The sequence below is a fragment of the Carcharhinus amblyrhynchos genome, chromosome 8 (genome assembly GCF_965287045.1).
Source record: "Carcharhinus amblyrhynchos chromosome 8, sCarAmb.v2.hapA, whole genome shotgun sequence".
Lineage (NCBI taxonomy): Eukaryota > Metazoa > Chordata > Chondrichthyes > Carcharhiniformes > Carcharhinidae > Carcharhinus > Carcharhinus amblyrhynchos.
In genome coordinates, this window is record NC_137331.1 from 62262554 (window position 1) to 62289118 (window position 26565).

General features: G+C 38.8%; 2 protein-coding genes across 11 annotated transcripts in view; one reads left to right on the top strand and one right to left on the bottom strand.

The window, feature by feature from the left end:
- Nucleotides 1–20320, top strand: part of unm_hu7910 (un-named hu7910) — a 209986-nt gene extending 189666 nt beyond the window's left edge. For all 8 annotated transcript variants that reach the window (XM_080194173.1, XM_080194174.1, XM_080194175.1 and 5 more), the window contains 3 exons: nucleotides 6299–6390; nucleotides 14022–14155; nucleotides 16897–20320. In XM_080194173.1, the coding sequence (XP_080050299.1) occupies nucleotides 6299–6390; nucleotides 14022–14155; nucleotides 16897–17047 (377 nt within the window). In that variant the 3' untranslated portion in view covers nucleotides 17048–20320. The remainder of the gene's footprint in view (nucleotides 1–6298; nucleotides 6391–14021; nucleotides 14156–16896) is intronic.
- Nucleotides 20321–20393: 73 nt separating this feature from the next.
- Nucleotides 20394–26565, bottom strand: part of LOC145346649 (clavesin-1-like) — an 86306-nt gene continuing 80134 nt past the window's right edge. For all 3 annotated transcript variants that reach the window (XM_080194186.1, XM_080194187.1, XM_080194184.1), the window contains one exon: nucleotides 20394–21021. In XM_080194186.1, the coding sequence (XP_080050312.1) occupies nucleotides 20937–21021 (85 nt within the window). In that variant the 3' untranslated portion in view covers nucleotides 20394–20936. The remainder of the gene's footprint in view (nucleotides 21022–26565) is intronic.

The following is a 26565-nucleotide window of genomic DNA, read 5'->3' on the forward strand; positions in this document are numbered from 1 at the left end:
TATATTACAATGTGTAAAACCCATGAAAAATGTGTTCACTTTTTGTCTGACTGGAAGTAATCAATGACCCTGGTAAGTTAGCTCAAAAATTTGGTTACGAGTGTTGACCTGAACATGGAAAATAACATTTCATATTACGTTATGACAAGCAATTCACAAGAATTTGTTCTGGAACTGTCAAGGTGCCACATTGAGCATTATAGCAACAGTCCATGTCTGACACTTATATCTGAATTTCAGTTGCCATGCTGATTAAGCAAAATAGCATTTTCATCTATTGACATAAAGTGCTCTAGCATCACAAAGTGATTATAGCTTTAATGATGCCACACATCCCGTATGGTCACCTCTGGTTTATATGATTGTGAAATACAGGATATGCTCAATCAGAGCTACTTCCATAACTTGCACCATCAGTCAACAATATTGTGAAGACTCAGCGTCCAGATACTGAATGGTTAATGTGTATTGTTCCCAGATTATCAGAACTTGTTGATATTAGAAGCCGTTATTACGTCTAGCTTGATATTTTGCCATAGGTGCCTAACAATAGAAACTATTACTTTCTTAAATGACATAATCATGCACACCTTTGAATAAATGAAATTTGGATGAACCTGTGCTTGCATTTCATTTTATTAATCCCTAGACATATGTTGCTTATAATGTGCCTGTCATTCTTTTGCTCTCCACCATTAATTGCCTTTTCCTGTCAGCTGTTCGTAAAGATATTGATAAATTCACATGAACAATATGACAAAAAATGGAATGCTTTCAGTTCAATCTAGTAGTTTTCTCTCTTCATGCCCTCAAAGCATTAACTCCACTCCGGAGATACAGTTCCATGGGTGCTAATGCCATCTAATACCTTGCCCGACTGACTATATTCCTTGTGCGATTTGTCAATGACTGTCAGCAAGTTATCTGAATCGTAAAATGATAACTGCACAGAATTCAGCCCGTTGTGCTTGTGCAACTCTTTGGTGGAGCTACACAATTAGGTACATTCCTCTCCTGTCTCCCTGTGATTCATGCAGAGAAGCATTGCATCTGAACCTAGCCATGACTGCACCTTACATCTAGGCACACACTTCTAGCAGGATCCATTGGAATAATGATCAGGTGTCCTTCACTTACCTCTCCCTAACCTAGTGAGCTGTTATAGTGCTGTTACAACATCAATTTACACCAATTATCTTGACACAGATCTAGAATTGAACTTGTGACCTTCTTGTTCAATGTGATTGTCTGAAATTTCTGAATAGTCATGGTTCCTTCAAAAACATGTGCTTGGCTGAAGCAAAGCCAAGAATAAGTTCTTCTTCACAGCTTACCAAATTAAAAGAAATGTATAGCAAGTCCTACACAAATCTCTGAGCAAAAGCTTTGCTCCAGCTGCACGTTTTAAATCTGCCATCCCTTATCCTAAAACTATGACTACTAGTTCCAGATTGCCCCAGAAAAGATGTCTAGAGCTGTGCAGGTTAGGTGGATTGGTCATGCTAAATTGCTTAGTGTCACGGAGACTAGTGAGGGTAAAATGCATGGGGTTATGGGGATTGGACCTGTGTGGGATTATGTTTGGTACAGACTCTATGGACCAAATGTAGATTCTGTGCTTATATGTTATGAAGAGGAAGCAGCTGCTCTACATTTACTTTGCCAATATCTTTTATCTTATATACCTCAGTTAGAACTCCTCTCATTCTTCTAAACTCTAAGGAGTATTACCCTAAACTGCTTAATTTGTCTTCATAAGACAGACCCCTCAACAATCTTGTGAACCTTGAGGATTTGAGTATAGGGATAAGGATATTTTGCTGCAATTGTAAAGGGCATTGGTGAGGCTGCACCAGGAGTGTTGTGTGCAGTTTTGGTGTCTTTATCTGAGGAACGATGCCCTTGCTATAGTGGAAGTACAGCAAAGGTTTACTAGGCTGATTCCTGGGTCGGCAGGTCTGTTATATGAGAGGCTAAGTAGGTTAGCATTATATTCACTGGAGTTTAGGGGATTTCATAGAAACATATAAAATTCTAACAGGATTAGACAAGGTGGATTCAGAAAGAATATTCCTAATGGTGGGAGAATCCAGAACTAGGGGTCATAGTTTGAGGATAAGAGGTAAATCTTTTAGAACTGAGATGAGGAAAAATTTCTTCACCTAGATGGTGATGAATTTGTGGAATTCACTACCACAAAATGTAGTTCAGGCTAAAACGTTGTTGGATTTCAAGAAGAAATTAGATATAACTCTTGAGGATTTGGGGGGGGTGGTGAGGGGGTTGCAGGGAGGATCAATATATCAAACTCAGTGATCAGCCAGAATCAAAATGAATGGCAGAGCAGGCTTGAAGGACTGAATGACCTACTAGTGCTTCCAGTTTCTATGTTTCTATCAACCTCCTCTGAACTGCCTCTAATGCCACTCCATCCTTCCTCAAGTAAGGATGCATTTTTAATTACTCTTTTTAGAATCTCTTTGCTGATCTTTAAATGTTTTCCATATTCCAACCTGCCAATTTCCAATCCTCCAATTCTTTTTATCACTTCCTTTCCTTAAGTTGTTCCACAGGCAGCAACAGCCCTACTAATCTTCAGTGTCTTAATAATAAGTAAAGACTGGATAATACTTAGCTGTGATACTCAATGTCCACAGTACGTCCACCTCCAGCAGGAACTTTTGCTGATTCTACCTTTGATCCTCTTGCTACCCAGTGAGGTATTCCCCTGCACCTTCTCCCATCCTGAGGCCAAGATCAGGTAGTTCTGCATTGAATAGAGATTAATGCTATATTTCTGTATAGTTTGAATAGCCTAATACTACGTTAATACATTTATCTACTCAGTGATCAAGAAAGCTTGGTGGACACGGTCATTAAAACCCAACATCAATCCTGATCGTTATCTTGTGTTATTAACACATTATCTTGTGTTAAGATCAGAAACTACATGGTATTTTATGAAGTTAGCCTGGACTCTAACTTTTATATTTAATTTTGGCATTTGGATGAGCATAAGGTGTTTCACTCCAAGTTTGATTCAATTGACTAGGAAGCTTTTATCAAAAACTATAACAAGAAGAATTAGCATAACATTTACCAATTAAAATACTTAAACGTGACAAAGTATAATTTTTAACAGCTAGCTATCTCTATTGTTCCAGTTTAGCAGTATCTCCCATAGACATAAATCCCTTCTTTAGAACCACAGAAAACCAAATATGCTCACATGGTGCTAAACTCCCAGCCTTTTGACATTTTCTTCTAAATTTTATGCAGCAACCTCTAGAGAGAGCTCCACCCACAGACAGTAGAATCTCAGAGAAATGAGCTTTTTTTTTTTGGCAGATTCCAGTCTCCATTTCAGACAGAGCAAGAGATACAGACAATGCAATTCCTCTCTACAGAACCCAAAAAACACATTGTCTTGGGTTCTCTGTGAAAGCCTAGCTTCACCCAGTCATATGACCTTAACTGCTAACTAAGCCCCACTCCGAAATATCCCATGGGGAAACACAAAAATAACAACCCTGCATTAGTTCAGATTAAAACAAACATTGTAGTAATTCAGATCAATTATGCTGCTGCAGTGCTGCTAGATCCAGACAAAGCAGCTCCAAGTGCATATAACAGATCCTGCAGAAGAAACATGACTAAAATACATTTCTTAAGGCACAGTATTGGCACAGTGTTGTCACACTTAAAATATGTCATCATGGCATAACAATGTAGCAAACATAATTTCTTTAATGATCCAATTTTGTTTAAAAGAGATGTGCACTTACTGGTGCATGTTGAACAAATATTAAGTTCTATATATATCTATATATCAGAATTTGTGTCCTAACATGTTGCTTGACCTGAGAGTTTTACATTGCTGAGGTTTCCTTGGTGTTTGGATAAAGTACAAGTTTTGCCAGGTGCTAAAGTGCCTCAACCAAATAATATTTTGCTGATTCTTCTATGCAATCTTCCTTCCTTCACTTGTGCTATTAGCAGTAGTTTTATACTTTTGACGGTAGAAGACCATGGGATATATTCCTCATTCATTAGATTATTGGAGAAAAATTGCACAGTATCACACCAGACCGGGCTAGGGTTCGTTCTGCATAAGTAACCTGCTTTATAGGTTTTATATTTATTTTTATAACAGTTCAGTAGAATGTACCTCCTTATTCTTCAGCAAAATAGCATGGAGCAGTATCGATGATGGGAAAAGCTTTCAAATGAAACATTGATTTGAGAGATGTAAACTCAAATTAGCAACTCGCTGCTTTTGTTGTACTTCTGACTACCAATTACTCTGCCTACATTATGAAGCGAAACAGCTTTTATGGTTAAATTAATTGGCCATAGAATTGTGATCCATCAAATAGCCATCAATTTAAGTGTGGAAGGAAAAAAATCTAAATTATTTTGACTAACCTCCTACTACTTTTCCAAACTACAATGATTTTGAGACCCCTTTAAACTTCAGGGTTGGCTATTTCATCGCCAGTTAAGGAGGACACTTGTGATTTATCTTTCCCGTGCTCAATATTTTATACTTTCCTGTATTAAATTTCAACTGTTGGTGTTCTGTCATATTTTGTCTAAATCATTTTGATTCTCTACAACTCCACTTCCTTTTGTACTTTGGCATGCATGAGGTACTTGTGGCTGGAGCAATTGCCCTGATCCAGCTGGATAAAAGCAAACAAGAGTGTTATTCAAAAAGAAAACTTGGATTCTTGCTCAATGCCTACAGTTTGGGTCTTCGCTGTTGTGCCTTCCAATCACTATTAGGAAGTTGGAGGAGCAAAGGGAAGTACTTGCCCTGAGTAATTGTTTGCATTTGATGATAACCCACACCCCAGGTCACAACTGCTTCAACTTTCATCCTTGATGATTTCATCTCGTGGTCCAATACTCATTCAACTATTTTACACCAATGATGATTTACTTACCATGTTTATTACAGCATAATCCACCCATTTTTATTAACTTCCTCACTTTTGTCTGTCCTTCAAAATTTTTGTACCTGAACTTCTAAAGCCATAGCCCTTTCCTTGTGCTTTTTGATCAACAAATCATTTTCATCTCTTCATTTATAATACCAACCTTTTCATTTATAAATATTTCATAGCAAGTGCCCACAGCCTCCACCTTAAGTATATTTCTCTCAGGTGCTTTCCTTGTGATTAAACTACTATTGAGAAGCTCTTTTTTTAATTTTGTTACTTTCGGGTGGCCTGTTCTAAATTTACATATCGGGGGTACCTCCATGGAACTTTAAATTCGTTATATGCTGAACTAACTGACATCAACTGAGGTGTGGTGGAAACATAATTGACTTCACCAGTCAAGATTAGAGATGGAAGAAAAATTAGTTGCAGGTTCCTGCTTCTGATTTTCTACTCAGGAGGTCACTGCAAGAAAGTGCATGTTTGAATATCTGCTGAATTGAGCTGAGATGTGATTTTTCTTCCTCCTCTATGCTAATAATCTTTTGTTTCCTTATTGTTCACTTTTCAGCAGGTGTCTAAATTTCAATAGGGGTTAATGGCCATTGAAATAGCTAAAATAAAATGTAAAGTTACATTAATAAGTTCTAAAGAATGTTTTGTATATTAAATATCAATTTTAGTGTGGGAAGCAGCTTTCTACTCATTTTGTTGGTCAAGTAATGTGAAAAATTAGAGGGTCAGAACAAACTTGTTTAATACATGACAGCGCAGCAAATCTTAAAGTGGCCTCACATGGGAGATACTGCATTGAAATGTGTGTCATCTCCCAGTGGAGGCATGCATCAAAGCTTTCAGAGCACTTAATACATAGTTACTGAACACTCAGTTGCAGTCCTTGGTGAATTGAATTGAACTCTTACATGCAGAAAGATGAGCTTGTATGCATCACTGTCAATGAATCTGTGACACATGCACTGTAAAGTCTGTATTATTGCTGTGGTAAAATTGTACCTGTGGAGAAGGTTTTTTTTCCCTGCTTGTGTAGGTTGGATAAATGAATTACACACAAAAGCTTTGTAAATAGAAGATGAATTCACAAGCAAATGCTATTATATTAGAAAATCTGTCAACTCGCAGTAAAGATGTATTTAATTAAGATATACTGTTGGAGACTATGAGTATATTCACCTGAACAGATGGTGGCGTTGATGGACAAACAGCATTTGTAGAATAGTTTGTTCAAATCCATTTTTTTTGGATTTAGAATGCTTATTAGATCAATTCATTGCCTGTGCATCTAATTATGGCAATGCTGCTGCTGCCTTGTATACATTTTTCCTTTTCCTCACTAGGTCGTAGATCTGAGAAATCCTGTAAACAAGTCCCCAAAACATGTGCCTTGTTTGAAAAGTTTCCTGAATCAACTGGCTGCAAACGTGGGCAGGTACTTTCAACTTTTCATAATCTCTTATTGTTGGAACAGTGTCTCCATTTGGTGATGACTGCTAAATTGAGATTTCAAAATGTTCCATGGGGTTCTATTATAAAATTATTGAAATGTAACCAGTGAATGTTGAACAGAGGAAGATGTAAAATTGTATCATTTAATAGTTCAGAATAAATCTAAATTCTAGTTTGGTTGAAACTAGATTTTTGAATGAAAATCCTTTTGGCACACAGCGATATAAGATCAACCAAAGCTTCTCAGAAAAAAATCTGTTAAATGCATTGTTCCTTCATACCAATTAACATGCCGCATACTTTATGAAACAATTCATTAAGATCCTGATTGAGTCTTGACACACATGGCATTCGTAATTAGCTTGATACCCAGAGTCGCAGCATTTGCCTGCAAGCATCAGAAGAAAAGATAGAACGAAGCAGTTCAATTCTTCTGTGACTCGACCTCGGAAGCACCTCAGGTATTCCAAAATTAAAAGGTATAGGAGATTGAGATGTAATATGATGTATAAATGATGAGTCCAACAGGTAAAGTGCTCTAACATACAAAGCAAGATATTATCGCCAATTGTGAAGCAGGATACAAAATTCGTGTTTTGACATTACATAACCCAAATCAAATCTCAATCCATCCTACCTTTATCAGCCATAGTGAGTGTAGTTATGAACACCAGCCAACTCTTCGTGACTCGTTCAGTTGTAGAGAATGATTAAGAAGAATTCCTCACTAAGATATATGATATATTTCTAATCAAGTATCATAGCATCAGCCATTTCCCATTGACCGGTCTGACCTTTGAACATGGATGCTATATATAATGGCCCAGATTGTGTGGTAGAAACAAGGGAGAATCTAACCATTGCCCCTTGATATTAAATGGCATTACCATCACTAAATTCCCTCCTGTCAACATCCTGGGGGTTACCATTGAACTGGACTAGCCATAAAAATACAGTGGCTACCAAAGAAGGTCAGACACTAGGAATCCTACTGTGGGTAACTCATCTCCTGACTCCCCAAAGCCTGTCTGCCATGTACAGGACACAAGTGAGGAGTGTGATGGAATACCCTCCTCCTTTCTGGATGAGTGAAGCTCGAACAACACTCACGAAGCTTGACACTATGCAGGACAAAACAGCCCACTTGATTGCCACTCCATTCACAAAGCATTCAAATCCTCTCCCATCAATGAACAGTGGCAGCTATGTGTATCATTTACAAAATGCATTGCTGGAACTCACCAAGGTTCCTTAAGCAGCACATTTCAAATCCGTGATCATCGAGAAGGACAAAAGCAGATACCTAAGAACACCCAGCTGGAAGTTCCCCTCCAAGTTGCTCACCATTCTGACTTGGAAATACATCGCTGTTCTTTCACTGCCGGATCAAAATCCTGGAACTCCCTTCCCTAACAGCACTGTGGGTGTACTTCAACCACTACAGTCCCTGAGATTTAACATGACAGCTCACCAACTTCTCAAGGGTAGCATAGTGGTTAGCACTGTTGCCTCACAGCACCATGGATCTGGGTTCAATTCCAGCCTCTGGTCACTGTCGGTGTGGAGTTTGCACATTCTCCTCATGTCTGCGTGAGTTTCCTCCGGGTTCTCTGATTTCCTCCCACAGTCCAAAGATGCATATCTTAGGTTGATTGGCCACGCTCAATTGCCCCTTCGTGTCAGGGAGATTAGCAGGGTAAATATGCAGTGTTATCAGGATAGGACTTGAGTGGGATTGTTGTCGGTGCAGGCTCAATGGGTCAAATGATCTCTTGCCAAACTGTAAGGATTCTATGATTCTAACTGCAACCAGCGATGGGCAATAAAAGTTGGCCTAATTAGGGCACCCACATCCCATAAATGAATAAATAAATAACCATGAGACTATTGGCATTCAATTATTATGGAGTAAATCTGGCAGCAGCTTCTGGCATCTTGAAAAGTGCAGTTAAACAAGGAAATCAGGAAGTTGCTATCTGAGTTGCATGCTTCTCTACAATCTTCGCTATCTGTACCTGGCCAAAAGACTATTATTACACAGTAAGATCATGAATTTGCAATACCTACCCACTAGTTATTAACTAAAAATGCAAGAGAAAGTTAGAATTTGTCCATTCAAGTGTATGTAAATTGGTGTGATAGGTCTTACTAAACAATCTCCCTGACACTGAAAAGTTGAGTCTACAACTGTTGAGTCTCATTCCTTCTCATTATAATTAACATTGGAGTTCTTCTAAGAATTAGAAGTTTTTCTACATTACCAACCTCTACCCAACCAATCCAACCTCTTTCAATTTCATCTGCTCTTTATTTATTTTCTGTATGTGATATTACATTGAATTAAATAAGGTGGAATTCTGCCTATGGGAAGTGCCTCTAAGGCTGAAAATTCACTTGATGGCCTTGCATTTTATATTAATCCTTTTTCCATAAGTTATTTAGTATGGCTGAAGGCTACCAACCTTTGTCATGCCCAAATGTTTGTTCCTGGGTGACCCAAAACACCCTCTGACACTTACCCACACCAAAGGGCTTGTAAAATTCCAGTCTACATTTCCATCTCTTGTGCAGTTTTTTTTGGAATTCAGAGTTTTGATAAAAATTAAAAGTCTTTTTTTACATTTACCATTAACCTGTCCCCTTTCAATTCCATCTCTCTTTTCCTCGATTTACTTTCTGTGTGATTTTACATTGAATTAAATCATTTAATTTACACTTCCTAGTTTAGATTCTGTGGGGCTCATAAGGATATTTTAATCTCGTTCAAAGGGACTTGCCGTTACTTGCCCTATTCTTACATGCTCCAGATCCCCTGTAGACAACACCACGCTGAAATGGTTCTCTGATTACCGTACTTTGCTGTGCAAAAGCTCACAAAAAGTCTGTGAACACAAACAGCAGATGCTACTCGTTCACTTCTGATTGCAAATCTAGGCTAATTAACACTAAGCCTGATAAATGCCTTCTTTGGCTAAATTTCCACAGTAAACTATTCAGTTTTAAAATCAGTTTAGTTTTTGAGTGAAGTATGTTAAAGACTATTGGTGATATAGTTCATTGTTCATGGTCTCAACCTTGTAAATCAACCTAAACTGATCAGTTGACAGCCTTTCAAACAAATATTTCGTCACATTCTTATGTAGATCTACAGGACAAAACTGCATTGATCATCTTGATCTAGGGGTTCAAGAATGGTTAATTCACATAAAAAGGATTAGGATCTCCAGCCCCTCTGCTGTAAAAGTCAGTAGGTTATGCATCCTGATGATCAGGGCAACCTCGCAGCCATTTGGTGCTCTATGGAGTGCTGGGACTTCTGCCTCTCATTTGGGAAAAAGATTTGCTTCAGAGCTGCCAGTCATTTGATTAACCAGTAGCTATGTAGTCCCAGCAGTACCACTAGGAGTGATGGCCATATCTGGGACTACAAATAGTTCCGTTTGTCAAAGTGCAGGAGTCCACAGACCATGTAAGCCAAGGATTCGTGATAGGTAGGTATGGAAGGGGGGACCCGGAAAGGATTGTAGGTTGTGATGGCAAAGGCAAGAGTGGAGGTACCCTCCACTGATTGCCCTATCCAGCATAGCATATAGAACGGTATCCCCCCCACCCCCACCAATTCTTGGGATTTGGGGTGGGGTGGAGGGAAGGCACAGTCCTTGTGTGGAATGTCTGAGCTGGAAAATGGGCATGTGAGGGAGGGCTTCCTGTCTCAGGTCTGAATGTGGACATCTGCCAAATCCCTGACCACCTCCTGTGACCTCATAATTGAGGCAAGAAAAGTTCTTTAAATGGCCTTTTAAGGGCCTCAATTGGGGTGGACCCCACAGGCCTCAACTGCCCCAAATTGAGGATAGGTTAGAGACTTCCAGGTAGGCAAGAACGCCATCTGGGGAATTTTAGGGCCACCCACACCCTTCTGCCTGCACGCCTGTGTGTGATTACACAGCAAAGGAATTGGATGTGTAGCTACTTCCAAAACAAAACACTGGGTGGAGTGAATTGAGAACAGTAGCCATGTATAACAACCTGGGAACTAGCCAGTGGGTATTGGTTCTTTTGAAGTTGAATAGCAATGAACTTCTTTTGTCTGATTTCATTTTGTTTGTGGGCCTGATTGGTCAGTCAAAGGTCAAATAGCCAACTTATTTTGTTTTACGAACTATTCATGAGATTCCCATGGCAAATATTGATAGATTGCCCTATCCACCATAGCATACAGAACTGCTGCACAGAGATGTTTTTAAATTTTTTTTAGCAGTGCTAGCTGATTAGACAGTTTATATTATACTTGCTATATTGGAAAGAATAGAAACAGAAGTCAGCTATGTAAGAGGATCTTAAAACTCTCTATAATAAATCTCCTGGTGAGCAATTATCATTAGCAAGCAGTGGAACTACTGTTCCTGAGTAACTTCAAGGTTGACAGCTGTTTTTGACCTGTAACCCTGGCTTACCCACCCCCATTTCATACTTTGCATGTGAATCAATAGGATGCACTTAGTGGCTTATTTGAAAAGCAAATGAATCAATAACATGTCTAGGGCCTTAATTTTAAACAATTTTGAACAAGGACATTGTGTCCAGAAAGGTTGTTGAGAATGGGTGTTGTGAAAGAGCAGCACTCAAGTTCATGATTCCAAGTAAACCTGTTAGACTTAGTGTTGTGAGACTTCTTACTATGGAAAAAAAATCTCATAACGGAAACTTTATCCCACTAGATGTACGCATTTCTTCTGAAAAGAATGTTTCTTCAGCAACAAGTGGGTTGGTGAAGGCAAAAGGACATGAACAGTTTTAGGTACAGGAAAAGGTCATTACGCTAAACAAGCTCAATGCCTTTTAAAAGACTGATCAAATCCTATTCTACTCTCCATATCTCACACGCCTTTTCTTCCTTTGGATATCACCCTGTTTGTAACGTCTGCTTCAATGATCTTTCCCAGTAACTTGCTCCACAGCTCTACTCCCTTTTGTAAAAGTTTTGGCTGACTACCCTTCTTATGCCTAATTTGCTCACTTTTGACAGGGTATTTAAATCCTTCAACATTGTCCATGCCATTCCTGTTTCCAATTTGTCAATATTCCTTGAATTTCAATTAGATTAACTTAAACTCTCCACTTTCCTCAAAAATAAAGCCCAACCTTCTTGACCTTTTTCAAACTTAAATACTTGATTTTGAAGCCATGTTTGTTGGTCTCCTCTCAAGATTCTGAGGCTTTGCGCAGTGCTCTTGTTAATGCACTCAGTCATTTACTTGCATTTGATTATTGTATAATTTTTTAGATTGATCTGTAACAACTACTTATCAGATCTGTTACCTAGGTCCTTCTGACCGTGGTTGCAACATTCTCTTGTTGTTTGTCTGTTTGGTTTAATATTACAATGCTCTAATCAAATTGCTGATATAATATGAACCATCCATAATAGTTAATTGAAGCAACGGTGTTTTGTTTACTTAGTTGTCCTTTGGTCATATGCCTACAAAACTTATTGGGAGGTGAAATGTGGACACTGAACATAAGAACATAAGAAATAGGAGCAGGAGTAGGCCATCTAGCCACTTGAGCCTGCCCCGCCATTCAATAAGATCATGGCTGATCTGTCGTGGCTCAGTTCCACATTCCCACCCTCTTCCCCATAACCCTTAATCCCCTTGCCTATCAAAAACCTATCAACCCGCGTCTTAAATATATTTAACAAGGCAGCCTCCACCACTTCAACGGGCAGAGAATTTCAGAGATTCACCACCCTTTGAGTGAAGAAGTTCCTCCTCAACTCCATTCTAAACCGTCCCCCCTTTATCTTGAGGCTGTGCCCGCTAATCCTACTGTCCTTTCTGAGCGGGAAGAGCCTCTCCACCTCTATCCTATCCATCCCATTCATCATCTTATATGCCCCTTCACAAAATAGACTCCAGAGAGGGAAGTGACTTATTTTGTGGTTTCTTTACAGACCTGAACATATTTCTGGGGCATTATCCAAAATATATATAGTCTTCCAAGTTGCAATTAAATATTATTAGAATTGAGGGTTACAGGTAAGTCTAGTAGGTATGGATATAATCGGCGCAACTTGTGGGCCGAAGGGCCTGTTTGTGCTGTAGTTTTTCTATGTTCTATCCCTCACCATTTCAGTGGAAGAGATTTAAAATGACAATTGCTGCTAAACTTGCTGGCCCCGTGAAAATGGAATTTCAAGTTATGAGGCATAACTGGAATGTTGAAGAGATAGTAGCCACTCTCCATTATGTTGCGAATCATTTAGTCATCAACTCATTGTGTGGATAATGAAAAACATCAATCCTATTGTCACGTGACAGAAACTGTACGTACCATATGCACAAGAGCAGGCCAGGGCAGGACAGACCAAGGGGGAAGCTATCTCTCACCCAGTGCAAGGGAGGACCCTGCCGCAAAAATCAGCTTGGACAAAGAATAGGGGCCTGTTCGTTTAACCTGCCAGAGTTTAGTTCTTTACTCAGCGTCTCGATCAACATTGACTGGAAAGCTAGAGGCTTGTTGTTGTTTAGGGTGAACTGGTGTGAATTCGTCGCCAGAAATTTCCAACTTTCTATTTTTTTTCTTCAGTGCATCATGAGACAACATTTCAACTGAGGGCTGATTAGAAGTAACCTTTTTTATTAAACCATGTGCATGTGTGAGGAGTAAGTGGTGTTTCAATTGTGCTTTGGATGTTGAGAAATAAACATTTATCCTTTCTTCTGATTTAAACTTACAAGAAAGCCTATTTCTGCCTGTTCCTTAAAGTCATAGCACTTGAGGGGTACAAAAACACCTCTTTTAAGTGGAAACAAGCAATGAATATATTGATTTCTCCAGGTAACTTGATTCCATGCCCATTATTTTAGGGTATTAAGTACAGATACCACAATTTATACAGTTTACCTGAATGCCAGACATATTGTGTCTGCTATAATTAGAACTCATTGCACATTATAGAAATAGCTACAATTCCAAGATGGGTTTCCTGCATAACCCAGTCATAAGTTCTTACTAGCCTAAATGTTACCAATTATGGCTAGCCTCAGTTTCCTGATTTCAGAAATTTTTTTACTCAGTGCCATACCTTACCTCACCCTGTGACTTTTTATCTTAGACATTAATTGTCAAAGTGGGGCTTAAAAATCCAAATATCAGCCACATTTTCTTGTCCATTATATCCACAATTAATATGCTAGCTACTCGTTACCAAATTATCTACCAAAATCATCACCTACTCAGTGTCTCAAGATCATTCCAAAGAACGTCCCCGAAGCAGATGCTAAATAAATCGAAAGGTACATTAGTTTCACTCCCCCTATCTTTTTGACTTTTGACAACAGTTTTTTTTTTGTTAATATTTGATCTTTTTTATAAATCTATCCTTGTTATTTGCATAGATTCTTGTTTCCCCTCTCAGGAGTCTGCAGGGCAACTTTGCTGAAGCTGAGAAATGTAAATAATATTTTGGCAAGGATTTTGTCCATAGTCAGTTTCTTAAAGCACATAATCTATTGATATAAAATTGGTATCATAAGGCATTCATCAAGATCGCTCTAAATTGTAAATGTGAGGAAATCATTTTGAATTTATTATTGTGTATTTTTTTAGATTAAGTATTCAGTCATGCATCCAGGGACTCATGTATGGCCTCACACCGGACCCACAAACTGCCGCCTGAGAATGCATCTTGGCCTGGTTATTCCAAAACAAGGGTGTAGAATACGCTGTGCCAATGACACCAGGTAAGACATTTCCTGATATTTTTCAAACATGTCAAGAATCAAGCTTCAAAGTTACAGGAACCTTTAATCTTGCCTCACCCAAGTTTTCTACAAGGGGAAAAGAAAACTGGTGTTGCATTACTGCTGCTGTATTTTTGCCTTAATATTTCTCAATCTCTCAATCTACCACCTTAACTCCTGAGTTACAGCCAAAAAGTTACAGCTGGAGCTTTGGAAAACTATCCAACCCAATTATTTATTAATTGGAGGCAACCATTTGAATTCCTCCACTGAAATGTAGCTTAATTAGCCTTAAATTAATTTCTGCATTTCAGTGGTTGGGGTTTGGGGGGTGATGAGGGGGGTGGATGCTGGATAGGAATGTTCCGGAAAAATAAGCTGGGAGTGTGGTGCCAAGTCTCCACTACCTTCTTGCTGTCATGGTATTTTGCTACTGGTGGGGCAGATGGAGAATGGCCTGCCTGCCCAAAGGCCAATTTTGCTAACCAAGTAGCCAATGAAAGCCTCTTCTGCCACAGGTGGGCCTACCTGTGGGTTTAGGGGGTGTGGCCCCTCCTAATAGGGTACACCTGGCCCACAGAGGGGACCCCCACTGGCCATGGCTGTCCCCCAATCTGCTGGCAACAACACCAACTCCCCACCGCCATCCTCACCAACAACCTTCCTCCACTGCAGTGTCAGCAGTGGCTATAGCTCCCAGTGGCACTGCTGAGAATGAAGAGTTGGCGACTGGTACCTCTTGGAGATGAGCCCTTAGTTTTAAAGGGATGGAAGTCCAATGGCAGCCCCTTAGCTGCTAAATTGGCAGGAATTCCAGCCAGGGCTCCATAAAACTGCTGGAGTGGGGTGCCCCTTGGCTTTCCTCCCCATCATGAGGCCCACCACTGCTCTGACAAAATCCCAGCCAACCTTGTTACATTAGAATTCAGATATATAATTAGGTTTATATTTCTAAAGATTTCATTTAATAACATGATGGGTGTTTTGATGACATTCCATTTCATCTATCCTAGACAGCTAAACAACTAAATCTTAAACCATTTTGTCTTAACCAAAGGCAGAATACGTTTTTTTTTTCATTTGTGGGATGTGGGCATTGTTGGCTAGGCCAGGCTTTATTCCCTGTCCCTAATTGCTTTTGAGAAGGTGGTGGTGAGCTGCCTTGTTGAACCGCTGCAATCTTAGTGATGTAGGTACTCCCACAGTGCTGTTTGATGTGGTTTGGGGGGGGGATGGGGGGAGTTCCAAGATTTTGATTCAGCAACAGTGAAGGAACGGTGATATATTTCTAAGTCATGATGGTAAGTGACTTGGAAGGGAACTTCCAAGTGGTGGCGTTCCCAGTCATCTGCTGACCAGGTTATTCTTGCTGGCAGTGGTCGTGGGTTTGGAAGGTTCTTTCTAAGGAACTTTGATTAGTTCCTTCAATATATCTTGTAGATGGTACACGCTGTTGCCACCTGTTTATTGATGGTGGAGGGATTGAATGTTCGTGGATGGGGTGCCAATCCAGTGGGCTGCTTTGTCCTAGATTGTGTTGAGCTTCTTATGTTGTTGGAGCTACAGTCATCTAGACAAGTGGAAAGTATTCCTTCACACTCAGGACCTGTGCCTTGTAGGTGGTCGACAGGTTTTTGGGTCAGGAAGTGAACTACTTGCTGAAAGATTTCAAGCCTTTGACCAGCTCTTATAAACGCAGTGTTTATATGGCTAGTCCAGTTCAGTTTCTGGTCAGTGGTAACCTCCCCCCTCCATCACCCCCTTCCCCACCCCCCACCTCACCAGGATATTGATGGTGGGGGATTCAGTGATTGTAATGCCATTGAATGTCAAGTGAAAATGGTTAAATCCCCTATTATTGGAAATGGCCATTGCCTGGCACTTTGACTTATCAACCCAACCCGGGTATTGTCCAAGTCAGGCTGCGTTTGAACATAGACTGCTTCAGTATCTGAGGAGTCACGAATGATGCTGAAGTGAAGGAAGGTCATTGATAAAGCAGCTGAAGTTGCTTGAGTTTCAGACAATCCTCTGAGGAATTCCTGCAATGATGTCATGGAGCTGAGATGATTGACCTCCAAAAAACACAATCATCTTTGTGCTTGGTATGACTCCAACCTGATTCCCATTAACTCCAGTTTTGTTAGGGCTCCTTGATGCCACACACTGTCAAATGTCATCTCAAGTCAATGGCAGCTACTCTCACCTCACCTTTAAATTGGTATGCCCTGAAAGGTGGAAACAGTCCCCAAATCCCCACTGCTGGTGTAGGAGTGTTCATAAACGTTGGGGCACAGGTGCATTATTGCAATTTGCTGTCTTACCATGGAGTAGATGATAAAAGTGTTTCCCACCAACATCTCTCACCTTAATCAACAAAAATGTCATGACCAGTATTCCTATAACAACTGCTCAGGGCAATGCAATTAAACTTGTTTTGAGTAATTTTTAAGCATTTAATGTTAATGAAGCGCGCAACCAACATTTCAAAAAACAAAAAATCTAGAGTGGCAACAGCTGCTTCAGCTAGAGACAAAGTATGACTCTTGCGCAGAATTACTAAGATATACAGCGCAGAAACAGGCCATTTGGCCCAACCAGCACTAGGCATTACCTACTGATGCCCTGTTTTAGGAAACAATTTTTTTTACCAAATTCTCTTTTATATGTTAAATATCTCTAAGTTTCAATTCTGCTTTTCAACAAATATTGATCCAAATTCACTGTTACTCTTTTCGCAGAGAATGGAAGGAGGGGAAGGTGATTATCTTTGATGATTCATTTGAGCATGAAGTTTGGCAGGATGCTGACAGCTTTCGGCTTATCTTCATAGTGGACGTTTGGCACCCAGAGTTGACGCCTCACCAACAAAGAACCCTTTCCCCAATCTAATGGCATATTTAGGACATAGACTGGAGAGGGACATTTGAGAGTTGAGTAAACGTGAAGAAATTGTCTTACATAATGAAGTGTAACAAATTCCGTTGATTTGTTTATTTTTTCCTGAAATTCTTGGTGCAGGAGAGTTTTCCAAGGTTATGGAGCAATGCATTTTGGGGGAAAAAAATCAGTTGATTCAATACAAAGGTCTCCTGGAATATTTTTAAGGGGGCATATTTTATTTAGAGGTTGGGTGATGCAAACTTGAACTGTGTCCTCTATGAATCGAAATGGGAAAATCATAGCTGAATAAGATCTACTGAAGAAAATTCAACATGGCATTTTCCAGTTATGATTTGGAACAATATCAATCCTGCAATGTAGTTCACCTCAAGCGATTAAAGAACCCCTTCATTGGAAAAATCATTGGATTACATAACTTTCCATCATATTAAATAATATTAGGTCTAATTCCTACAAGGTACAAAAGTTGTCGCATTCAAATGACAGGTCTTCAGTGCGTTGTATTTCCATATAGAACTATTCTGTATACATTTTGATAATATTTCTTGAGCAGATATTCAGGAGTTCCTTAATCATTGATATTGACAAGTTACATGAAGATGATTTGTACTTCACCTGATTGCATTTGCTGAAGTATTTTTGCACACAGATTTAGTTGAAATCAGAATTTCTTCTTTGCTAATATGAATGAATTATAGTGGTTCACGCAATAGCACACTTTTAATAATCAAGTGCTAAAATATTAATTTTGAGTTTATTTTATCCTGCTTCTCTTAATTTTTTGATTTTTTTTATTCTGTTTATAGTGAATGCTGCAGCCCTCAGTGGGGGAGCTGCCTTTGAGAAGTTACTAAGCCTGACAGTGAGAGCGAGATTGATTAACACACAGAGTTGAAATGACATGATCACTGAGGCATCCTGAGTTAACAGATGTATCTGTGCGTATACTTAGCTCCCCCACACTGTGCTTAGCAACTCGTCCAAAGTCATTTCCCCAGCAATGTCAGTAGTGGCCACTGTTCAAATAAAAATAGTAGAAATTATAAAATATTGGCTGCAGTCATGGAGCAAGTTACTGACCATTAAGATTGTTTTACTAAGCATAAAAATGAACCCTCCTTTGAATGCAGAATTACGCATAAGTATTTTCTGAAGAAAGATCCCAAAATGTGCTTCCAGAAGATGCTAGCTGTTGCAGATGCCAACGTTGAACTTTTTTAGTGTGACAAAAATGAACAAATGCCAGCATGAAAGATGCAATCATCCAGCAGTCAGCTGATACATCTGTACAAAATGCCAAAAAACAGATGGCTTGTGACAGCCTTAATACATCTACAATAAAATGACCATATGTTTTTATGTTCAAATTTATTATGCCAAGTGTAAATGACAGATTTTACTTTGCGGGAACAAAGCAAAGGAGGGCTGAGTTCACCACATCACCAAGATACCTTTGTCTCAAAGCAGTCATAGGAGCAATCAGGTACCTGCAGAGATGAGGGTTATGACCCACACCAGAATGTGGGCGAAAATGCAATCTCCACATATGATATGTTTTGGCACACGAATTAGCAGTATGTTAGGTACAGGAAGAGCATGGGAAATTATATATTAGTCTAACAAAAATGTGTAGAGATATTGAGAATTAAATATAACACATTTTTGATCTGTTACACCAATGCTGTAGATACTAGTTTTGATAGATTTACTGAAAGGAATTGGATTAGCTGCACAGATAGGAGGAGTCTTTAATCTAGTTTATTGCTGTCTATTTCACATATGCTAATATTACTGGAGCTCTCCTTAATGCATATGCAGCTAAATACTCCTCCATTTATGTTACTCTAGTATCTGGATATTGTGGCTTCATGTTTTACCCGCCTCTTGTCTGATGCACTGAATTCAGGATTTTTTTTATAGTGATGGCTAAAGCTGCATGGTGCCTGGCATTCTAATGATATTGATTTGTCCTAAAGTCCAATGAGATTGAGTTCACCCTCAAAAGGAACATCAAAATAGTAAGGGGGTAATATTCAGTGAGGTTTCATGTCTAGTTTTACTTTTTAAAAAAGCCTTAATGTAACCATAAAAACATGGTGATTAGCTACAATGATCCTATAACAAGTTGTAAATGGTTAACATTCCAAACTGTATGATACTTTTCCCTTTGTTTCTCCATTCTAAAACACTTGCAGATGCGTGAATAGAAACTCAAATGCTGTTGGTGATCATTAGTCATAAAACGTTGCATTTTTAGTAAGAACTGTCATTGATAATATGGATACTTCTAATTTCTCTGCCAAACCCAGCATTCAAATCAATTCTAATCTACTGTAGACTTAAAGATGATTAGAGATCTTACTCAAGTTTGGAATTAATTTCATATTAGCTTACACTAGGTTTTTTTTAAAAGTGCAGCTTCATCCATTTCTATTTCAAATGACTACTTGCAATGGGATAAGCGACTGCATTCTATTCTACTGACAGAATAAATAGATTGCATTTATTATGACATTCTTTTGGAATAGTTTATCGTTTTCCTTTTGATATCAGATTTGTCTTTGTAAAGTGGATTCAGTCAACCAGTTAAGGCAGTGCAATTCTTTTTATATCCTGTCATTGACTTGCTGAGGTTTTGATTCTAAAATTAGTACTACTGTATATCATTGAAAAAAATGAATTTGCTCTGAGTATTATGGGTAGGTGTTCCAAGTACCAGTATCATGTCAATTGATACTTTGCTGTAATGGTTTTCTTGAGAATAGGACACTACAATTACTTTTGCATATATGAAACCGTCAAATCCATGTTCTAGAAGTTATTTTTTTATGAGTGAGTTGTCATGTCTTTCACAGTTGCACTCATTCAATTATACTTTGCTCATCTTCATTTTGTGTGTTTTATATAACTTTTTAGTATTGAGACAAATGGAATTATATGCCTTTTTTAAAAGGGTATAAAGCTGATGTGCTTTGAACAAAAAGGAGCTACCACTATGATTGTTAGGTTTCAATACTGTATTTCAACTGTAAATAATTATTTTTGAAATTAAAGTGTTTAATTATACTTTAGGTTTTTATACAGCTCGTGGATCAAGAACCAGCTTTGTATTAGTAAGCGTTTAATTACAGTTAATGCTGAGATGAAATAAGATGTTGGAATTGAATATCAGTAAGTTATTGATAAACACACACCCTTTGTAAAATGCTGTAAAAGTCACCAACCTTGATATTTCTCAAAATAAAACACAAAAGAACTTGAGTAATTCTTCTTTATTTGTCCAATCAAAAACAGTTTTGATGTTGGCAATATTAGCTTCTGTTACTGAATTTAAATAAAATGCATTGATGAATTTTGAACATTTATCTAGAAAATCAAGATATGGATATATAGATCTTTGGCACTTAAATGTTTTTTCATCCTCCCTTTTATTTGAAACTTGTTTTTGAGTTTTCCATTCTGATATCGAAATATAAAAATGAATCCTCTTGATGCCACCACTCAAAGGCACAAATACATCTGAATATTACATGCCTCTTATCCAAAACCTAAACAATTCTGAATGAATGAAAATATACCTTCACTCTTAGGCAAAATATTAATATCTGCTGCCATGGCTACTGTCAGATCACTTGCAGCAGATACAAAATCCTTTAGGTATATTATTTTAAATGGTTTCTTATTCTTTAATCAACATCCGAATGTTCCGACGAGATAGCTGACAACTAATCATATCTGAATTTTGCCTTTCTAAAAAGAAAAAAAACACATCACGTAGCTGAATGTGATTTGATTTAAGCAAGTGCTCCATTAACGTTTACACCACTGAGTTTCCAGCCCTGGAGTTGCCATTGTTTATGTGACTTATGAAATGCCTTCAGTCCAGAGCCAGGAGTGGCTGAGTGTTATCATCATCCTGGTCTTCGTGCTTCAGGGCACCTGGTTCTACCACTGACTGTGACCTGCAAGACGGACAAATGTTATTGTTAAACTGAGCATCAATCTATGTGAAGTGCGTGTAAATTCTTCCACTGCTTCAGAGCAAGAAAACAAAAATTGTTTCTGTTACAAATTAGTATTAATTCTGCTGCAAAGTAAATACTACAGCACACAAATTAGTTTGGAAAATGTCAAGTTAGTTGGAGTATTGAAAGCAAGGTCCGCGTAATTCATCTATCAGTCCAACGACTAGAAAACTTACAGATTCACAATCTTTGCAGTATGGAAGGAGGCCATTGGGTCCATCGAGTCTGCACTGGCTCTCTGAAAGAACATTCTACCTAATTGCACTCACTGCTTTACCCCCCTAACATTGTATATTCTTTTTCAGATAGCAATCCAATTGTCTTTTGAGTAACTCAATAAAACCTGCCTCCACCACTCAGGAAGTTCATTCCAGGTTCCATCCTCTGGCTGAAAATAAAACTTCCTTACATCACTTTTATTCCTTTTGTAAGTATATTTATTTACTGGTCTCAAGTGGGAGTAGTTACTCACTATCTACCCTGCCCATACTCCTCAGGATATTCAATACCTCCATCTCCTGTCAGCTTATTTTTCTCCAAGGAAAACAATTCCAACCTTTAATCTAACCTCATAGCTACAGTTCCTTACCTTTGAATCATCCTTCTTCAATATTGGACACAGTATTCCAGATTAGGCCTAACTAATGTCTCATATAATTTCAACATGCACCTTACTCTTGCACTCAATGCCCCTATTAAGAGAACCTAAGTTTTTATATGCTTTACCCGCTCTCTCAAATTGCACCAATTTCTTCAATAACTTATTACATATACACTGAGATTCTTCAGTTCCCACACCTCCTTTAGAGTTTCTCCTTTTAGTTTACATTGTCTCTCTATATTCTTCCTGCCAAAGTGAATCATTACACATTTCTCTGCATTGAACTTGTTTTGCCTTTGTCTGCCCAATCCACTAACATGTCTGTTTGAATTTCAAGACAATCCTCAATACAATTGATGACATTTTCAATCTTTGTATCAGCTGCAAATTTGTGAACCATGCCTTGAACACCGCAATCTAGGTCATTAATACAAATCGAAAAGGGTGTCCCTACACCATCCCTTTTGAACTCCACTATAAACCTTCCTTCAGTCTGAAATCAACCATTTATAACTACTCGCTGTTTTGTCACACACCCATTTATTTTCTAAGCACCTACTTTCCCTTTTGTTCCATGAGCTAGAATCTTACTCCAGTCTGTTGTGTGACACTGTCAAATGCTTGCGAAAATCCATACCCCACACCCACAGCAACAGTGTTGTCCTTATCAACCTACTCTGTTATCTCATAAAACAAGTTAAACATCCCTTAATAAATCTGTGCTGCTTTTCTTTAATTATCCTGTACTTATCTAAGAGACAATTTTTGTCCCATATAGTTTCCCTCCCACTGAAGTCAAACTGACTGCCTGTAGTTGCTGGCTTTTTCCTTGCACCCCTTTTAACATTCACCCATTCTCTGGTACTGCTTCTGTGTCTTAAGACTGGAAGATTATCACTGACGCCTCTACAATTTTCACTCTCACTTCCCTCAGTAGCTTAGGATACATCTCATCCGATCCTGGTACCTTATCGATTTTAAGTAAGGATGGCTTTTCTAACACCACCTTCTCAATTGTAAATTCTTTGAATGTACAAGCTTCTTATCAAATGCTTTATGGAAATCTACGTACAGTAAAATGACAGGCTCCCGTCTATCCACAGCACATGTTACTCCTCCAAAAAAATCTAGTAAATTGGTTAAATATGACTTCCCTTTCACAAAAACATGCTGTCTCTTCCCAATTACCTTGAGTTTGTCATAGTTGCTCAGCTATAACCTATTCAATGGTTGATTCTAACACTTATCCCACAAAAGATGTTAAGCTAACTGGCCTATAATTTCCAATTTCCTGCCTCCCTTCCTCCTTGAACAGAGGGGTTATATTTGATACTTTTCAGTCTGACGAAACCTTTCCAGAACTTAATGAATTTTGGAAAAATTAACACCAAAGCATTTACTATTTTGTTAGTTACCTCTTAAGACCCGAGGATGAAACCCATCAGGACCTGGAGACGTATCAGACCACAGTTCCAACAATTTGCTCAGTACTGCTTCCCTAGTATTGTGATCTCACCAAGTTCATCTCTCCCTTCCATCTCCCAAATTACATGAATTTACAACTATTACTGGAATGTCTCTTGAATCCTCTATAGTAAGTACAGAAGCAAAATATTATTAACTTCACATTCCCACTCCAGAAGACCAACAGTCACTTCACTTTTTTCTTGTTTAATACTTGCACACACTCTTGCTTTCTGTTCTTACATTCCTAGCTAGCTTCCTCCTGTATGCTAATTTCTTTCTCCTGACTTACCTTTAATCATTCTCTGTCATAAAATCCCTACAGCGCAGAAAGAGACCTCAGGGCCAATCAATCCTGCACTGACAATCCCATCGAGGCCCTATTCTTGTAGCACCACGCATTAACCTGTTAATTCCCCTGATACCAAGGGGCAATATGGCATAGCCAATCAACCTATCCCACACATCTTTGAAACCGGAATATGCAGCGGAAATCCATGCAGATACTAGGAGAACAAGCAAAGTGCAATGACCTGAGGTCATTTTTTATATTCTGACCTGCCACTCCTCTGTGCAGTTACGTGTTTTTTCCTTAGGTTTGATGCTTTTCTCCTTTAGTTAACCAAAAATGGAACTTATTCTGAGTATTCTGAAATATACCCTTCAATGCCTGCCACTGCTTCTTTATTGATTTATCCCCTAGCTTAGTGGTCCAATTCACTTCAGCTACTTCAGCATTCATGCCCTTATTTAAGTTTGAAAACTAGTCTAAGACTTTGGGTAGAATCTTATTCCTTTGTAAAGATAGATGCAAAAATATTTGTTTAATGCCTCTGCTACTGCCTCCACATGCAGGTTCCCTTTCTAATCCTAATCAGCCCGACTCTTTCTCTTACTACCCCTTTCTCATTTATATGCTCTAGAAGACTTTGGATTTATTTTATTTTAGTTGCCGGTCACCCCTCATGCTCTCTGGTTGCTTTTCTGATTTTTTTTTTTCACTTTCCCTCTGGTCCTTCTGTATTCAGCCTGATTCTCATTGCATTTTCCACCTGATAGTTCTCGTAAGTGCTCTTCTTCATTTTCATCTTCACCTCTAGGCCACTCAGGATTTATTTATCCTATCTTCTCCCTTCAAGGGAATATACCTTGACATTTCCTGCAATACATTTTCTTTTAAAGTGGCTCCATTGTCCAGCCATTTAATTCCAATGCGTTCGACTCATGTGCATTGTCCTCCCATCAAAGTTGGCTTTCCCCAGTTAATATTTCCTGTACTGGATTGTTCTTTGCCCTTTTTCCATAGCTAACCTAAACCTTGTGTTACAATGGTCACAGCACACCGCACCCCCCACCCCTCCCAAACACTCTCCTACTGATATTCGATCCACTTGGGCCAACTCATTCCCCAGAACCAGGTCGAATAGTGCCTGCCCTCTCATTGGATCAAAAAGCTACTGCTGCAGAAAAGTATCTTAAACACATTTCAAGAACTCTTCCCCCTCTTCTCCCATTGGACTATGCCTATCCCAATCTATACTTGGATAAATGAAGTCCCCCATTATAATTACTCAATTCTTGCCCCCCTCTTTAACTTCTTTGTAGATTTGTTTCTCTAAATCCCTCTTTCACTAGCTGGTTTTCTATATACTGCACCAATCAATGTTATTGCACTTTTTGCATTCCTTACCTCCAACTAGAGAGATTCTTTCCTTGATTCCTCTGGAACACCCTCTCTCTCCAGTACTATAATGCCATCTTTGATCAGCACTATCACCCACCCCTGGCTTTTTCCCTCCTTTCTTGTCTCTCCTAAACATCTTGTATCCAGGAACATTTAACACCCAATCCTTCCCTTCTTTGAGCCAGATGTTTATTGTAGCAATAATATAATTTCATTTGTCAACCTGCGCCTGTAATTCAACAGTCTTATTAACCACACTCATACATACACATGCATGTACATTTGCCTTGATCTAAGCTTTCTTACTTTCCCCTTACTCTGACTACATCAAATAACTTACTATTGCTGACTCTAAATCTATCAAACCCCAAGTATTCTATTTACGTTTATTTTACTCTCTGATATATCCTCCTTCTCAATTAATACTTCTCTACTTCTCACTACAGTTTTTCTCCTCTCCACTCTGAACAACTTCTCAGGTGCCAATCTAGTTTAAACTCTTCCCAACAGCAAAACTCCCCACAAGGGTATTAGTCCCAGTCGTGTTAAGGTGTAATCCATCCATCCACAGATCTAACTTACCCAGAACCAGTCCCATTGCCTCAGAAATCTAAAGCCCTCCCTCCTCCTCCCATTTCTTCAACCACATGCTAGACTGCTCAATCTTCCTATTCTTGTGCTCATTAGCACTGGGAATAATCCTGAGATTATTGCTCTTAGCATCCGGCTTTTTAGTTCCCTTCTGAAGTTCGTAAAATCTGCTTTGAGAACCTCATCCCTTTTCCTACATGTCATTAGCCCCAGTATGAACCACATTGGATGCCAAGAATGTTACAGAATCTTGATTATCTTCTGATTTTTAACCTTTTTTTGACATCAGGCGATTTGTTGTTGCAAACTTCATTTTAGCTGTGACTTAAATCCAGCCTCACATTTGTATTTCACCTGCTTAATGTGTTACATTAGCCCTTGCTTATAAATTCATGCTGCAATACACCAAGACAATGTACGTAGTACGCAACATTTTAAATATGGGCTCAAGACTTCTAAGCAAATTTCTCTTTCTTGATTCATAAATCTTTGCTTGCTGTAGCCTAGCAAAATCCATGAGCCCAGCAATTCTAATGTGTACAATGTCTGAAAATAGCAATAGGCAGCCCTTCCAGCCGCCTAGTGGATAAAGGCACCAGCTGGCATAGCAATAAGTTACACAGATAAAAAGCCACAGATTCAATTCCTGGTCTCTGCTGAGTAAGTTAATGTCAGCTCGGGCAGCTGTTGAGACACCACAATTAGCTTCAGTGCTTTTAGGCTAAAAGGGGGCCTGGAGCATGGTATCAGTGGGGGAGGGTTGTGGGTAGAAAAAAGGAAACGAACCATGTTTTCCATTGATCGTAACCCAAATGCTTGGATAATCAAGGCAAGTAGATGAACTAAGTATTCTTTGACATTAGTTACCCAATAATAGTAATATATCAAAATTAAAATAGTAACCATTATGCCAAATAGCATCATTAATATTCTCCACATTATTAACAATAGGTAATAATTCTTGCAAGAAAGAATTCACGTAATCCAAAACCATCTGGTTTTGGATTACGTGAACTCCCCTTAAATCACAATCTATCCTTTCTAATTTAATGTTGTGCCTGACTTTGCTGGTTCTTGAATTCATAAAATGCGAAGGAAGTTAATGGCTGCCAAGTTTAACCCTCCTTGTGAACTACTTTGC